We start from the raw sequence: 18,924 nt of genomic DNA, 5'->3' as shown, positions 1-18,924 counted from the left end.
TTGAGTGGTTCGATGGTCATTTTCAATCAAATTGTCGACGAGTTTGGGATGTTTATCGACTGTGGCAGTGATCGAACGTCCGCTGCGTTTTTCAACAATTATGATTTTTCCAGGCGCGCAGCTACGCAATTTTACTGTCCATTGATTTACAGTAGGCCTATCAACAGCAGCATCGCTATAAACAGTGAGTATCACTAAGAGTCACCTTTTAGCAGTAAAAAATTCGATAACAGCACTCGCGCTGACATAGCACTACAATATCTCTCCATGCTTCCGCTACTCAAAGCACACTGGTTGAACGCAGCACATTCAAACTATTCATGCATGTACAGGGGGAGTTATCTTCTGTATGCCATTCGGTGTGTTTCTCAAGGCCATTTAGGTGGCGTTCTACAAGCATATATTTGTGATTTCATAGCCCACACTTGTTCCTCTATGCATTCAGTAAAGAATGTCAAAGCAAGGCAAGTTCCGGCACTAACAAAAGAAATAATCTAATTGATTTAAGTAAACAATTCGTACAGAAACCAAATGGCAGTTATAAGAGTCGAGGGGCACGAAAGGGATGCAGTGGTTGGGAAGGGTGTGAGACAGGATTGTAGCCTGTACACGATGTTATTCAGTCTACAAATTGAGCAAGCAGTAAAGGAAACAAAAGAAAAACTCGGTGTAGGTATTAGAATCCATGGAGAAGAAATAAAAACTTTGAGGTTCGCCGATGACATTGTAATTCTGTCAGAGACAGCAAAGGACTTGGAAGAGCAGTTGAACGGAAAGAACAGTGTCTTGAAAGGACGATATAAGATGAACATCAACAAAAGCAAAACGAGGATAATGGAATGTAGTCGAATTAAGTCGGGTGATGCTGAGGGAATCAGATTAGGAAATGAGACACTTGAAGTGGTAAAGGAGTTTTGATATTTGGGGAGCAAAATAACTGATGATGGTCGAAGTAGAGAGGATATAAAATGTAGACTGACAATGGCAAGGAAAGCGTTTCTGAAGAAGAGAAATTTGTTAACATCGAGTGTAGATTTAAGTGTCAGGAAGTCGTTTCTGAAAGTATTTGTATGGAGTGTAGCCATGTATGTAAGTGAAACATGGACGATAAATAGTTTGGACAAGAAGAGAATAGAAGCTTTCGAAATGTAGTGCTACAGAAGAATGCTGAAGATTAGATGGGCAGATCATATAACTAATGAGGAGGTATTGAATAGAATTGGGAAGTAGAGGAGTTTGTGGCACAACGTGACTAGAAGAAGGGACCGGTTGGTAGGACATGATCTGAGGCATCAGGGGATCACAAATTTAGCATTGGAGGGCAGCGTGGAGGATAAAATCGTAGAGGGAGACCAAGAGATGAATACACTAAACAGATGCAGAAGGATGTAGGTTGCAGTAACTACTGGGAGATGAAGAAGCTTGCACAGGATAGAGTAGCATGGAGAGCTGCATCAAACCAGTCTCAGGACTGAAGACCACAGAAACAACAAGTCGTGAAACGTATGTAGAAAAGGAGGCAGTACACAATAGACAGAGTTACAGGAAGGCTATGCACGAAATCGACGAGACATAACGAGCAGGAAATGTACAAGGATCACTTGCAGGTGGCTACTTGTGAGGGCAACGTTCCGCTGGCGCTAGTGTTGCAGTGAAACTTGGAGGAGCTGTAGCGACTCACGAGAAGAAGAGCACGGACAGCGGGTTGGCCGTCTTGCGCGGGTTGTGGCGGGTGCGCTTCTTGCCGGCGTCCATGGCCGCTGGGGCGTGCTGGCTGCTGGCTGCTGGCCACTGTCTGCTGCGCTGCGTGACGTCTGGCCGCCGGGAAGGATGGCGGGCGACTACGCTGCGCATATAGCAGCACACAGTGTGGAGCTGCGCTTATCAGACTAGCAGGTGCGGGCATGTGCGACCAGCGCGGGGAGGGGACGGCTCGGACGAGGCACTATCAGCTACTGCCGGAGCGTGCGATAATATTGTACTGTTTCGCTTTGTGATTGTGTTCTCGTCTTCAGTTATCGACCTTAGTAGGCGATAGTGTTGAAGGGCGACGCCACACGTCATACCTAAACTTATCAGGCAGACTGAATGATCAGCTAGCTGGTAGCAAGTTGGTACGACTTTGGCACTCTCTCATACTGGTCGCGTACTTCATCCTAGCCCCTCTGTGGCTGACTTCGTGCCGCCCCGGAATGTTTACGCTCGTTGCCAGTCTTACCTACGTAACGGTACTGTGCGCCGTAACAATAAGTAACCGTTGTGAATATGCAGAGGGGTTCAGAAAAATGTAGACGGTCTTTGATAGTTAACATCCTTGAAACAAAGTGACATATCTTTGCAATTTTGTGCGGTAGCGTAGTCCATTGTTTTCTCAGCAGATCTTGGTACGCGTTCTCCAAAAGATAACAATGCAGCAATGCTGTCTGAGCAACGCAAGACCGTATTGAAGTGGTACTGGAAGTACGGAAACATGATGGAGGTACAACGGCAATGGCGTAATGTGTACGAAACTCAGCCACCGACATCTACAGCAATTTATCGTATTCGTGATAAATTTGAAACCGACGGTACTGTTCAGGATGTGGATAAGGTCTGACCGACCAATAACATCAACAAGTTCAGCTTCCAGCGCTGCTGCGGTGTAACATTTTACTGTGTCACCTCAAAAATATGTGAATCAGGGTGCACGTGAAAGGGGGTAAGCCGATCAAGCGTACGACGAATTCTGAAAACCGCAAAGTGGAAAGAGCACATTCCAAGATCGCTACACTCTATGAATGGTGACGATGCGGGTCGAAGGATGGTGTACTGTGAGTGGTTTGAAGGCATGCTTCGCGAAGATGAACGGTTTGCATGGATGATTTTCTGGTCTGACGATGCACAATTCGAACTGAACGGTACTGTAAACCCTACAACTGTGAGTACTGGACTCCTGAAAATCTTCACGTTCACGTGGACAATAATGTTATTCTACTGGGTTTAATGTGTGGTTTGGTCTTCGTCGCGCGATTTTATTGGCCCATACTTCTTCGATGGTACCGTAACTGCTGAGGCGTGTCTTCATATACTGCAAATATCGACTTTACCTGCCAAGTAATATGTGTTTAGAAATGAAAGATTTTACCTGAAACAACATGGCGCTCTCCTTCACCACCACAGAGATGTCAGGACCTACTTGGATGAAAATCTACCACGAAGAAGGATAGATCGAAGAGGAACTGTTGAGTACCCACCAAGGTTTCCATTCCTTACATGCCTTGACTTCTGCCTATGGGTGACCTTACAAAAAGAAATTTATCAACAGAAGCCAGGTATACTGAACGAGCTACGACGAACCATCGAGGCGTCCTGTGCAGCTATAACATCGGTAACAGTGACAGCCGTGGTTCGGTCAACAGTTCAGCGACATCCATGTTGTTCGTCTCCTAATGGGGGTCACTTTGATACATAAAACAACCTTCACCCCGAGCAAGAATTGTAACAGTATGTCATTTTGTTCTATTAATACTGACTATCAAAAAATGTCTACATTTTTCTGGACGCCTCTGTTGTGCTCATCCGTGAACGGTGTTGTGCGTGTTGTTGTTGTTGTCTTCAGTCCTGAGACTGGTTTGATGCAGCTCTCCATGCCACTCTATCCTGTGCAAGCTTCTTCATCTCCCAGTACCTACTGAAACCTACATCCTTCTGAATCTGCTTAGTGTATTCATCTCTTGGTCTCCCTCTACGATTTTTACCCTCCACGCTGCCCTCCAATGCTAAATTTGTGATCCCTTGATGCCTCAAAACATGTCCTACCAACCGATCCCTTCTTCTAGTCAAGTTGTGCCACAAACTTCTCTTCTCCCCAATCCTATTCAATACCTCCTCATTAGTTACGTGATCTACCCACCTTATCTTCAGCATTCTTCTGTAGCACCACATTTCGAAAGCTTCTATTCTCTTCTTGTCCAAACTATTTATCGTCCATGTTTCACTTCCATACATGGCTACACTCCATACAAATACTTTCAGAAACGACTTCCTGACACTTAAATCTATACTCGATGTTAACAAATTTCTCTTCTTCAGAAACGATTTCCCTGCCATTGCCAGTCTACATTTTATATCCTCTCTACTTCGACCATCATCAGTTATTTTACTCCCTAAATAGCAAAACTCCTTTACTACTTTAAGTGTCTCATTTCCTAATCTAATTCCCTCAGCATCAGCCGTTTTAATTTGACTACATTCCATTATCCTCGTTTTGCTTTTGTTGATGTTCATCTTATATCCTCCTTTCAAGACACTGTCCATTCCGTTCAACTGCTCTTCCAAGTCCTTTGCTGTCTCTGACAGAATTACAATGTCATCGGCGAACCTCAAAGTTTTTACTTCTTTTCCATGAATTTTAATACCTACACCGAATTTTTCTTTTGTTTCCTTTACTGCTCGCTCAATATACAGATTGAATGACATCGGGGAGAGGCTACAACCCTGTCTCACTCCTTTCCCAACCACTGCTTCCCTTTCATGCCCCTCGACTCTTATAACTGCCATCTGGTTTCTGTACAAATTGTAAATAGCCTTTCGCTCCCTGTATTTTACCCCTGCGACTTTCAGAATTTGAAAGAGAGTATTCCAGTTAACATTGTCAAAAGCTTTCTCTAAGTCTACAAATGCTAGAGACGTAGGTTTGCCTTTTCTTAATCTTTCTTCTAAGATAAGTCGTAAGGTTAGTATTGCCTCACGTGTTCCAACATTTCTACGGAATCCAAACTGATCTTCCCCAAGGTCCGTTTCTACCAGTTTTTCCATTCGTCTGTAAAGAATTCGCGTTAGTATTTTGCAGCTGTGATTTATTAAACTGATAGTTCGGTAATTTTCACATCTGTCAACACCTGCTTTCTTTGGGATTGGAATTATTGTATTCTTCTTGAAGTCTGAGGGTATTTCGCCTGTCTCATACATCTTGCTCACCAGATGGCAGAGTTTTGTCAGGACTGGCTCTCCCAAGGCCATCAGTAGTTCTAATGGAAAGTTGTCTACTCCCGGGGCCTTGTTTCGACTCAGGTCTTTCAGTGCTCTGTCAAACTCTTCACGCAGTATCTTATCTCCCATTTCGTCCTCATCTACATCCTCTTCCATTCCCATAATATTGTCCTCAAGTACATCGCCCTTGTATAAATCCTCTATATACTCCTTCCACCTTTCTGCCTGCCCTTCTTTGCTTAGAACTGGGTTGCCATCTGAGCTCTTGATATTCATGCAAGTGGTTCTCTTCTCTCCAAAGGTTTCTTTAATTTTCCTGTAGGCAGTATCTATTCTACCCCTAGTGAGATAAGCCTCTACATCCTTACATTTGTCCTCTAGCCATCCCTGCTTAGCCATTGTTCAATTTATCCAGGTCTCATCTCCTCAATTTACCACCTTTTTGCAGTTTCTTCAGGTTTAATCTACAGTTCATAACCAATAGATTGTGGTCAGAGTCCACATCTGCCCCTGGAAATGTCTTACAATTTAAAACCTGGTTCCTAAATCTCTGTCTTACCATTATATAATCTATCTGATACCTTTTAGTGTCGCCAGGATTCTTCCAGGTATACAACCTTCTTTTATGATTCTTGAACCAAGTGTTAGCTATGATTAAGTTATGCTCTGTGCAAAATTCTACCAGGCGGCTTCCTCTTTCATTTCTTCCCCTCAATCCATATTCACCTACTATGTTTCCTTCTCTCCCTTTTCCTACTGACGAATTCCAGTCACCCATGACTATTAAATTTTCGTCTCCCTTCACTACCTGAATAATTTCCTTTATCTCGTCATACATATCATCTATTTCTTCATCATCTGCAGAGCTAGTTGGCATATAAACTTGTACTACTGTAGTAGGCATGGGCTTTGTGTCTATCTTGGCCACAATAATGCGTTCACTATGCTGTTTGTAGTAGCTAACCCGCACTCCTATTTTTTTATTCATTATTAAACCTACTCCTGCATTACCCCTTTTTGATTTTGTATTTATAACCCTGTAATCACCTGACCAAAAGTCTTGTTCCTCCTGCCACCGAACTTCACTAATTCCCACTATATCTAACTTTAACCTATCCATTTCCCTTTTTAAATTTTCTAACCTACCTGCCCGATTAAGGGATCTGACATTCCACGCTCCGATCCGTAGAACGCCAGTTTTCTTTCTCCTGATAACGACGTCCTCTTGAGTAGTCCCCGCCCGGAGATCCGAATGGGGGACTATTTTACCTCCGGAATATTTTACCCAAGAGGACGCCATCATCATTTAATCATACAGTAAAGCTGCACGCGTACTGATTGTTAATACACAGAAGGGCCAAAAAACTGGTACACCTCCCTAACATTGTGTAGCACCTCCTTGAGCACGCAGAAGTGCCCCATCACGACATTGCAAGGACTCGACTAATGTCTGAAGTAGTGCTGGAGGGAACTGACGCCATGAATCCTGCTGGCCTGTCCATAAATGCGTAAGAGCACGACGGGGTGGAGATCTCATCTGAACAGCACGTTGCAAAGCATCGCAGACATGCCCAATAATGATCATGTCTGGCGAGTTTGGTGGCCAGCGGAAGTGTTTAAACTCAGAAGAGTGTTCTTGGAGCCACTCTGTAGCAATTCTGGACGTATTTTCCTGCTGGAATTGCTCAAGTCCATCAGAATGCACAATGGACAGAATGAATGCAGGTGATCAGACAGGATGCTTACGTACGTGTCACGGGTCAGAGTTGTGTGTAGACTTATAAGGGACCCCATATCACTCCAACTGCACACACCCCACATCATTATATAGCCTCCACCAGATTTAACAGTCCCCTGCTGACATGCAGGGTCCGTGGATTCATGAGGTTGTCTTCATACCCGTATTCTTTCATCCGCTCGATACAATTTGAAACGAGACCCGTCCGACCAGGCAACATGTTTCTACTCATCAACAGTCCAATGTCGGTGTTGACGGGCCCAGGAGAGGCGTAAAGCTTTGTGTCGTGGAGTCATCAAGGGCACACGAGTGGGCCTTCGGTTTAGAAAGTCCATATCGATGATGTTTCGTTGAATGGTTCGTACGCTGACACTTGTTCATGCCCCATCATTCAAATCTGCAACAATTTTCGGAAGCGTTCCACTTCTGCCATTGAATGATTCTCTTCAGTTGTTGTTAGTCCCGTTCTTGCAGGATCTTTTTCCGGCCGCAGTGATGTCGGAGATTTGATGTTTTACCGGATTCCTGATATTAATGTGATATTAGCGTGAAATGGTCGTATGAGAAAATCCCCACATAATCACTACCTCGAAGATGCTATCTCTCATAGCTCGTGCGCCGACAATAACACAACGTTCAAACTCATTGTAATCTTGATAGCCAGTCATTGTAGTAGCAGTAACCGATCTAACGACTACGCTAGACACTTGTTGTCCTATATAGGCGTTGCCGACCGCAGCGCGTATTCTGCCTGTATCTGTATTTGAATAAGCATGCCTATACCAGCTCCTCTGGCGCTTCAGTGTGTTATGAGCTAAGCGGCCGCAGCTGGTCCTTCAGGCGAATCGCCATCAACTTCAGTGTCACTTCTGCAAGGCTTATGCCCATTACACATTCCTTTCTTTCACAAGGTATGAGTTGGCTGCTCTGGGAGGAAGAGGCGGAACTTGTCCCAGCAGCCAACGTGGTACATGCTAATCGCAAGCTTACGCTCCCAGTATCCTCCACTCAGGGGCCAAGTAAAAGTGAGCCACTGCATATCTACACAAAAATGAGGTGATTCCTGTACATCTTTAGCAGACGGCACTGAGTAATATACCACTGGAGGCATTTTGGGGCCAAAGGCAGAATGGAATTCGTTGTGATGATCCTCAAACCACTGCAGCATGATCTCATTTGTGAAATGAACGGTTATCGTGCTGTGAATTGGCATGTCCGACGGGAAAGACATCAGACATGAAGAGATCTAGATGTTAAGTGATGATAATGCGATAATCAACTGAATGTATAAGAACTAAACACTTCTAGACAATGAACTGTATAGCCCAATACTGTTATCATTGATTCTAGAGTAGATAAGGCTCTGGAAGCCGAACCACCCTCACTCTACCACAGGTCCTGCGGGTAGCTGTCTTCTCTGTTTCATCGAAAATCCAGTGCTTCTACGTCTATGCTCAATAGGTACTAATGGCGGCAGTAGTTGTACAGCCAATGAGCCTTTTATTGCCACGAAATTCATTGGGCCTCCACAATCTGCCGTTTATCGAATGTTATTTCACTACTATCTGCATATTATGGAGTCTACAGATTTATTCCTCTGTATTTCTGGCACCTGCATTCCGCCCGTACTGCGTATTTTATAATTCGAAACAGTTGCAACTGCTGCGAACTCGTTTACGCCAGAAATGAAAAACACACAAAATATATAAAAAACTGTTCTTCAGACAAGTGGAAGAAACACATTCTGTCTCTCACTGGGTACAGTAAACTACCAGATGGTGGGCAGGAAGGTGAACAACGTGCTCAGGTACGTTGGTCTAAAAAATAGTCTGTTTCATCAGCTAGTGGCAATTCACTAAGCTCAGACCATCAATCACTCTGACTGCTAGATCTTCAATAATGAGAGATACTCCCCCGCGCCCCTCCTCCTCCGTTCGCCGTAAGTAACTTATGACGTGACGGCACCAAAATATATAATCATACCTTAAACTTTTAAAATTTCTCTCGATTATACTGTGTCTTAAACGTCTGTATTCTGATAATCGATTCTGAAGTAGAAATAAAGCTTGTAAAACTGTGTTATTGTCTTCGATCTTAAATATCTGAAAGTTTTATTAATACGTATAAATTAATAACTGGAATACTATGTAAAAGTAAATTGTTAATTGTAAAGATTCTTCAACTCCCAAGGGGACTTTATTATTTTGAATTCGCATTTGCAATAGGCATTCAGGTAAGCCAGGAAACTACACTGTGTTGTCCCCTCCTGGGCTTTTTTTGGATGACCTTAGCGCTTTTATCGTTTTTGTGTCAAATTCAGATGGCGGAGAATATTTAAAAGTGTTCTGAGTCGAGTGACTCTAGTTAGCAGAAAGTGAAGTGGTGTGGATGACGCCTTCAAGCGTATAGCTATAGCGTGTATTTACGTGTGACGAAATGTTAATCAGATTCTCTACCAACTGGTGTGATAACATTTTGCACAATTGTAAGTCGTCTCCAAAAAGTACTAGTCACGGACTCAAGAATTTCTGGACGTATGTTGTGGTGAAATAATTACACCACAAGCACTTCAAGAAATCGGCTGTGGGTGGCAACATGGCAAGCCATTATTAATTCAAAATATATGAGATGTGAAGAAACTTTCTAACATATTTGTCATCATCAACAATGACATAACTGCTACAAGGCAAGAACTTTTATGTAATTTAATAACTAACAGTGTATAGGAAGTAATAGTCATCTCAAGGCACATCTTCCATTCCTTGAATTTTGAATATTACACTTGTTTTAATTTCAGTAGTTTTAATGTTGTCTACAAACACTCAAAATAATTTTCCTTTGTCATTTTGAAAAGAAGTAAGTTGTTGCTAATCTGTTTTCACAAAACATAGAAGCCTGAAACGACAATGCCAAAATGTCATCATATTTCACTAAGTACTGAGTGGAACTAAATACCACTAATGAAAGCATATGAGTGGAATTTGATGCATTTTTCAACTTGATACAATTAAATTCGCTTGTTGCCAAATCTGCATTTAACATAAATTATTTTCAATTATTAATGAGATTATATTTCAAATTAGCAGCCAGAAAGCTACGTAGTTATAGTATTTGCTTGCATCCATCTTGTTTACTGATGGCTTTGTAACAATGAAAGAAAATTTGCGTTAAAGTAATTCATGCCAACACGAAAGAATATTCAGGATCTGTCTCATCAGGACTGGTGACCATCTTATTTATTTCAGCATTCGTTTCAGAAGATATACTAACGGTAAGTTAGTTGCTGCTCTCATCCTGATGTTCATTAATCACTGTTGTTTTGGGGGATATTTCTAAGTATCAAAACGGTACTGCAAGTAGGAAATGAAAAGTATTTATATTTGTGTGGTAGGTAAATGACCTTACGTTTTGGAATCAAGTACACGATTTCCTGTAACAATGATTTCAGTGCAGGCTTACACGCATTCATAAATAGTCAATATTGCTACAAGCGACATATTTTTCCAGTGTAGTAACAACGCCGAAACTCCTAAGGCTATTAGAAACAGTGCAAACTCTAAATTAGCAGTTCGATGCGAGTGTAAAGTTACGACGCGCTCAAGGTCACGAGCAAAGTCACACGGCCAGACACACTCAGTTGGCTGAAGAACAATTGTGACATCGCGTACTGTCGTCGAACGAGTTTACACAAATTTTTGTTACCGTAGTCCCGTGGAATATGCGTTTAATATTTGACTAGTTGGGGTGAAGTTACAAATCGATTGTGTGTGTTCTTAATCGTGACCTGTAGTGTAAGGTGAAACCATAATGACGCCACTTGATTTATTGATATATTTTTTCACCCTATAAGAATTTTCATTTCCTAGCGCAAGTACAATGAAGTTATTCTGTATTTGGTAGCGATGTACCATAGCGCTGAAGTCTATTGTTATTTTACTACAGCTGTGTGAAGTAATATACTGTTTTAGCAGTGAGTGGTCTGAGGAACGAGTGTTTGTTTATTACGAAAAGTAAGCATTGTTTGTGCTCATATAAAGCGAAAGTGTAAAAGGCGTGCCAGAGTCCTCTACATGCGTGACAGACTGAACTGTCATAGTAAAGCTGAAAGAAGCCTAACAACTCTATTGATTGTCTTGCCAAGGACTGATAAGGTAGGATGAAGTAGATCTTTAGTTACCAAGAAGTATGAAATAATATGACTGGAAGACGCTGACTACAAATATAGAATCAACATCTGAATTGATACCCTGCATTCTTGCTGCTGTTGAGCCTGTTTGGATTTGTAAGCCTGAAATGCTCTCTTAAAAATCACTCCTTACCCACACATATCACTTCCTACTAGTCATCATGATACAACAACAGTAACTTCCTATTCCACAACATGTGTCCCTCCCAAGAAACAAACCTGTTTATGCATACCCCCTCCCAACAAAGTCCATACCTTCATCCTAAATAAAACATTCCTCCAATCCTGTTCCATCATCCAAACTTCCCTGTATATCCTATGATGTGGACAGATAATCTCAGTCCAAGGCGAAGAGCTGAGCTGCAATTGCCAACGGGAAGAACATCCCCATTTGGTCACAGTACCTGTACTGTACTCCCACTAAAAAACTCATTCTCACCCTCTTCTGCTAAACTTCAACTCCCATATTACTGGTGACACAATATATCTACGACCCCTTCAGCCCATCCCTTATGATTTCCTCAGCCACACAGACTATATCTTTTCCTTCGTTATTATTGTCACTGAACTAAACATCCACAGCAGACCTCCTGCAGAAATACAGTAGTGTCCTTGGTTTACTGACTCCTTCCAAGATGACATAGACCCCATCTGCCAGCAAACAGACTGAAAGTAAGGCAATTCCAGATGTCATCTTAGCATATCCTAAACCGGTTTGATACATCACTGAAAAAGCCCTTGATACAAGTGAGCACCTACCTGTCCTAAACATTACCTCATCAGCATGTCCCCCACCCTAGTATCTGTCTTAAAGATATGCAGGACTACTCCCAAATCAATTGAATACCTACCAGCAGACTATAGATGCCCATATCAGATCCATTCAATAATCTTCCATCAACATGATTTTTGCCCACAAGTCACCTGCTTTCTGCAACTTATCCTGTTAGACGCTAAGTCTATTCACATCTCTACCAAGGCCATTCATCCTAATCGCCCCAATCTTGCATTCTTCACCTCCCCCTCCCTCAAAGCTCAACTCCTGTTTGCTGAATCTTGTCTGTTATACTGTTTGTACCTGGCAGCTCGTGAGCGTGGTACAACCACATACCACGAGAGACACAAAGTAAATTAATTAAACGCTGAAAACTACCGAGATTTGTACCGAACATGCACCAGAATTGACACTATATTCTCATTAATTTCGTCAAGTATTGGAAAGCCTTCCTTCAATTCACGGGGCTCTAGAAGAGTCGTAAAACTACCGTGGGCTACTGCAGACTATCATCGGTAAGCGTCGACTAAGGCAGTTTTTTTAGTAGCCTTGGTCAATTAAGGTCGTAATCGCGATACCAGTATGTTACGCGTTTAGCATACCTCTCTGGCGTTGCCTCTTTACCATCTCTTTGTTTGCGTATGCGATCAGTGTCTTATTAGATTCCCCCAGAAACTGGAAGCGGTGAACCGTCTAGAAATTGAGTGCTGAGTGAGGCTATTTAAAGGGACGCATAACCTATGGAATATTTTTGTTCTACATAGTTATGCTCCTGCCTATTACATAAATATAAACAGTGTTTATAGCAAAATTGAAACTGTCACCGTTTAATTCAGGTTTTATTCGAAAATTGTTGATTTGTAACGCAAAACAGAGAGATGTAGTAAAAATAAAAAAATAATACAGGTTTATCATATAGCGCTAGAAAACGCAGTTTCCTAAAAAAAATTAAAAAAAACATCAGAAAACGAAAACATACCAAACAGCGCTTCAGTACTTCGACGAGCATGTACAAAAGATGTTCCGGTTATTCATAAACAGCTTCACACTTAATGGTAATAACAGGAATCTTCTGCCTTTGATCATGATGGAGAATGTTCTACTGAGTACAAAATAACAACAGTAATTACACACAGTTTTATGTTTCTGCACGTAGCTGTACTTCCCTCCAAAGTAATTGCTTTGGTTACATAAAAGCGCAAAGTAACGCGATCATCTAATTTATATTGCTTATAAAATGCAATTTAAATTTTGTAAAGAACACTGAACGATGTGTGGTTCTAACTATGTGCAAAACAAATAAGCAAACAAAAAACAAAGACAATTCGTCGGCTCCCAGTTTCTCTCTCACACATTCATTTATGTTTTCTTCTCTACCAATACTAACTGCTCTACACGTAATCCTACAATTTGCTACGTAAATTATGTACTGCACCAAAACCACCGAACTGTAATTTTCGGTAAGCGCAACTCTTGTCTCTAACCGTTCCTCCATAGCTACCATCCCTTATAGAACAGCGTGAGTAAACCTGACCACTTCGCATCGTATTTTTCTGACATCTTCACAATTCATGGACGCCCTCATTTCAACAACTCCCTGTTCCCTACGGTCCATGAAAATACAGACAGTATTCTCCCACCCCTGCTACCAGATTCCACTATTTGGACAATATAGCACATACAGAGATAATCAGACCATTCGTAGCACATGTCATACAACAAGTACTACACAAAAAATTGAGCACTGTCGCCAGCCACGACTGCATCATTCATGTACCCTTGGGATGACCCCTCTCGTTCCTTATATCCCTTGCATTTCCTGTATAGAGATGTCTAAACCACCTCTACCTTTTAGCCTCTTTAGTGTGCTAATGTCACATATATCCTAGGTCTCTAGCCCGCAGTACAGAAATACTAGCGATCCCTCCAATTCCACCTTAACCAGTTTACCCCCTGGTGTAACCATATGGACCTCAAGACAAACTCTTTCCAAAATCCAGACAATCATTACACGGTAACCTACATACAGATTCCATCCCCATTACTCCTATTACATCATTTACGACCATACTATTCCATTAATCATCAGACTATAATACCTCAGGCTAACATATCACATCCGACAGAAAGCCCTCAACAGACTAAAACTACAAGCCAGGTGCACACAGGGATTGCACAACTCAATTGTCCCTCACACCTACAAATACCTGTCTGACCCACCCTCTCCTAAGCCAGTATTACTTGGATATCCACATCACCAAAGCTTTACCACTCGCTCCCAGTTTTCAAACGACATACATTCAGGCGTACGTTTTTCGTCTACCCTTTACTATCTCATCAGTTTCACACTTCCCTCACATGCTTAACCCCTCCGTACAGCAAACTTGATTACAACAATCGGAATGTTCCACTCTAATTTTGAATCCTGGTAGGTGCTGCCTCTACTATACATACATATTCCACCTACCTACCCTACACTTCATAATCTCTCCCAGACAATGAAATCCGCCCCAATATTTATTCATCTTTGTCAGCTCGAGCACTTCTCTCTGTATCGCAAACCCATCAGCCATTCTCCTTCTCTCCGTTCCCCTTTCTTTTTCATCTTTCTCTACCTCTTTCCCCTTCGTATTACGACCCCAACTATACCTCCACTTACCTAATTTCTGTTTCCTACTGTCCATCCCAATACCTGCCCTCATTTCCACAGCTGCAGCCCGCCAGACCCTTCTCCTTTTACCGGCACCTCTACATCTACATCTACATCTATATCCATATTCCGCAAGCCACCTGACGGTGTGTGGCGGAGGGTACCTTGAGTAACTAAATCGGTTCTCCCTTCTATTCCAGTCTCCAGGATTGTCGGTATGCTTCTGTGTGGGCTCTAATCTCTCTGATTTTATCCTCATGGTCTCTTCGCGAGATATACGTAGGAGGGAGCAATATACTGCTTGACTCTTCGGTGAAGGTTTGTTCTAGAAACTTCAACAAAAGCCCGTACCGAGCTACTGAGCGTCTATCCTGCAGTCTTCCACTGGAGTTTATCTATCATTTCAGTAACGCTTTCGCTATTACTAAATGATCCTGTAACGAAGCGCGCCGCTCTCCGTTGGATCTTCTCTATCTCTTCTATCAACCCTATCTGGCACGGATCCCACACTGCTGAGCAGTATTCAAGCAGTGGGCGGACAAGCGTACTGTAACCTACTTCCTTTGTTTTCGGATTGCATATCCTTAGGATTCTTCCAATGAATCTCAGTCTGGCATCTGCTTTACCGACGATCAACTTTATATGATCATTCCATTTTAAATCACTCCTAATGCGTACTCCCAGATAATTTATGGAATTAACTGCTTCCAGTTGCTGACCTGCTATTTTGTAGCTAAATGATAAGGGATCTATCTTTCTATGTATTCGCAGCACATTACACTTGTCTACATTGAGATTGAATTGCCATTCCCTGCGCCATGTGTCATTTCGCTGCAGATCCTCCTGCATTTCAGTACAATTTTCCATTGTTACAACCTCTCGATACACCACAGCATCATCTGTAAAAAGCCTCAGTGAACTTCCGATGTCATCCACAAGGTCATTTATGTATATTGTGAATAGCAACGGTCCTATGACACTCCCGTGCGGCACACCTGAAATCATTCTTACTTCGTAAGACTTCTCTCCATTGAGAATGACATGCTGCGTTCTGTTATCTAGGAACTCTTCAATCCAATCACACAATTGGTCTGATAGTCCATATGCTCTTACTTTGTTCATTAAACGACTGTTCTCTCTCTTTCTTTCTCTCTAATTTTTATTTATTTATTTATTTATTGAGAGTCGCCAGTCTAACTGAATGGTTTGATCCGGCCCATCACGACGACTTTTCCTGTGCCAATCTCATCGTCTCAGGGTAATACGTACATGCAATGTCCTCATTTACACATACTTGTGAGATTCCAATCTCTCTCTTCCCCTGCAGTTTTTATCTTCTACTCTCTTCCTCTAGCACCTCGGAAGTTCTTCCCTGATATATACTAGAAAATGTACCACCACAGCCTTAACTTGAGTATGTCTTTATTGTCGCACACAATTAATTTCGGCAGCACATCACCGCCATTCTCAGCCCCCATCAGTGCCTAAAGAGTATCAAATGTCTTTGGTGCATTTATTGTGGAGACCTAGTTACTAGTACAACGCATTGGAGACAACATGGTGCAAGGTCGCCATAGCATTGCTACTACCACAGTTAGAGGAGCAAAACAGCTAGAAGACTGAATCATTGGCCTGATGTAGAAGATGATGATGACAGAGAAGAGTGCATTCCCTCAAGGAAAAAGGATACAAGTGTGCAAAGATATTCTTTCTTGAATGAAAAGAATCACTTAGAACCTTGTCTTACAAGAATGTGATTCAATTTATTTCATTTTTGTTCTATGAATGGATGGCTTGACACTCAGGAAAATTAAATGTGGAGAGTTAACAACTTAAATACTACATTTTTGAAGAATTTGATACATATTGTAATGTAGGAATGCAATCCCATGACGTCACAAGCCTCACTCTCCCTATCAGTGGTGTCATCGGTCCCACCCCTTTGACTAGCCGGAAAAATACCAGACAGCGGAAATAATCCAGTTGCGCTAGTCAAAAATTTAAAAAATGCATGCAAAAATCCAAAAAATCGAAGGTGGTAGAACCAGCTAATTTGCGCTTTGTACAGCATACCCCGACCTCCACACCCTGCTCCCCCTCCTCGCGTATGTCCAGGATCAGAATAATACAGGCACTGCGGTATCTTAATTATCTGCTGATACGGGGCAAGCGACTTTCAAGTACAATGTGTGACCTGTGCGGGAATATAAATAACGGACGTACGACTTCAGGTCGTAGACGCATGGTTGACGACATATGGCACCTTGGGTCTGGCAGTGAGTCGTGCACGGATAGCCAAATGGTTAGCTGGCACAGTAGCTCAGCGTGTTAGGTCAGACGTTTAGCCGCACTCTGTAATATAAAAACTGAGTTAATGGATCGACGATGAACTTGAACAAGCGTCATCGGACGTCCATCCTGAACAAATAGAACGAACAATAAAGAACAAAATGAGCTTTAAAAAATGGTAAGGCGACTGATCGCGATAAGCGGGAAATTCTGGGGAGAGTCGCGGTCCAGCACAAATTTTCATTGCTGTTGGTTGTCCTTATTCACAATTGCGAATTCATTTGATGTGTTTCGTAACGCCGGCCGCGATGGCCGAGCGGTTCTAGGCACTTCCACCTGGAACTGCGCGACTGCTATGGACGCGGTCGCGCGGTTCCAGACTGTAGCGCCTAGAACCGCTAGCCCATCCCGGTCCGGCCGCGTTCTACATTACCGTTTCAATATCCTCATATACTTTCGCCATCTCTTGATTTCCAGCTTGCGACGTCGGCAAGTATACCAGAACTATCATTGTCGATGTTGTTTTGTTGTCGATTCTGATAACAATAACCCTTTAACTGGACTATTCACAGTAAGATACTCTCCGCCCTGCCTTTCTATTCACAACGAATCCTACTCCTATTATACCATTTTTTGCTGGTATTGATATTACCCTAGAGTCATCTGTCCATTTCACTTTACTGACCCCTACTATATCTAGATTGAACCTTTGCATTTCCCTTTTCAGATTTTCTAGCTTCCCTACTACAATCAAGCTTCTGACATTGTTCGCCCCGACTCGTAGAACGTTATCCTTTCGTTAATTATTCAATCTTCTTCTGATGGTAATCTCACCTTTGGCAGTCCCTTCCTGGAGGTTCGAATGGAGGACTATTCCAGAATCTTTTGCCATTGGAGAGATCAACATGACACTTTTTCAATTACAGGCCACATGTTTTCTGGATACACGTTATGTGTCTTTAATACAATGGTTTCCATTGCCTTCTGAATCCTCATGCCGTTGATCATTTGCTGATTCTTCCGCCTTTAGGGGCAGTTTGACACCCCAAGGGCAATAGAGTGCACTGAACCCCTGTCTGCTCCTCCGTCCTCTTTGACGAGGCCATTGACAGAATGAGGGTGACTTCTTATGCGGGAAGTCTTCGGCCGCCAATGCTGAGTATTAATCAAAATTTAAGTGGTTGAGCGTTTCGAACCCGGGACCGAGGACATTTTGATTATGAATCAAAGTCACTACCCCCCTCCCCCCTCCCTCCTTTAAAAAAGGACGTCCGAGAACACAGGTTCAAGTTCATAGTAGATCCATTCACTCAGGTTTTTATGTTATTATTATTTATTACAGAGGGCAGCTAACCCTCTGACTGAACAGACTGAGCTGCCGTGCCGGCTATCCCAAGACCACCTTCGCCTGTGAGTGGTTACTGCATGTTAACGTCGAACATAAACGGAAGTCACAGTAATGTGACTGGACAGTGTATTCGCTATTGTTTTGAGATCTTTGTGGAATTCGACTGAAACCTCGAATTGATTCCCTGTTTCGGTGGTTATATAATACGAGTAGCGTGTGTATTGATGGGGAAATGAGTTTTGCATGTCAATCGGAAGAAAATGGTCAGTAAGTCTCGTATGTGCACTTTGTCGACCTGTTGGACCACTGTTGCTTAAACTGGCTATTGATGCAGTTGTCAGATGAAGTTTGGTTTTCAGAGGCCATGTCCGACCGAGCATCAGATTTCGTTTGCTGTTTTTTATCAATTTATTTTAATTTTGTTAGCTGTCTGTGTGTAGAACGAACGCGTGCCCATCTAATTATATCATTGCCTTCTACTGCTGTGTTTGTTTTGAGTATTCTCGTCATGTTTTTGTATAACATGTGCATTGAACACACACTGCGTATTTATTTCAAGTCGTCGCTGAGTGTTGATCAGTGTTTGACTTCAGTTTTGCACTTGTGTGATTTGGTTGGGTGTAAGGAAGAACGTCCTCGTTGACTGTGTTATGTGCACCTTTCCTATACTTGTTGGTTTTGTTTATCGTATGCAAGTGCGCGTATTTACTCAGTTATTCCTTTGTGTTGCGTGCAAGGAACAGCGGACGTGCGATGTTGTCAAGGCTGTCCGCTCTCCCGTGTGGCTATCCTGAGCTCTTATCAACAAAACCCTACAGCGAGAACTGTTCTAATTCTTTCAGTGATAAATTACACCACGGCGCAGATTAATACTGAGGCTACTGCCGTAAACTGGGTTTTACTGCTAGCGTGGACCCAGGATAATGCTTATTTAGTTATAAATTGCTTTTGCCATACGCTAAATTAA

General features: G+C 42.4%; 1 protein-coding gene across 3 annotated transcripts in view; it reads right to left on the bottom strand.

Moving 5' to 3' along the window:
- The window catches only part of LOC126458000 (ATP-binding cassette sub-family C member 4-like), a 310,841-nt gene that overhangs the window by 247,342 nt on the left and 44,575 nt on the right, over positions 1–18,924 (bottom strand). The window contains exon 1 of one of the 3 annotated variants that reach the window (XM_050094774.1): positions 1,682–1,823. The exons of the other annotated variants lie outside the window; for them this stretch is intronic. Within the exon in view, the coding sequence (XP_049950731.1) occupies positions 1,682–1,755 (74 nt within the window). The 5' untranslated portion in view covers positions 1,756–1,823. Of the gene's footprint in view, positions 1–1,681; positions 1,824–18,924 lie in introns of those variants that run through there. 3 annotated transcript variants of the gene reach the window in all.

The sequence above is a fragment of the Schistocerca serialis genome, chromosome 2, assembly GCF_023864345.2.
Source record: "Schistocerca serialis cubense isolate TAMUIC-IGC-003099 chromosome 2, iqSchSeri2.2, whole genome shotgun sequence".
In the NCBI taxonomy this organism is placed as follows: domain Eukaryota; kingdom Metazoa; phylum Arthropoda; class Insecta; order Orthoptera; family Acrididae; genus Schistocerca; species Schistocerca serialis.
Note: the sequence above shows the minus strand (reverse complement) of the source record. Positions and strands in the feature narration are given on the sequence as shown.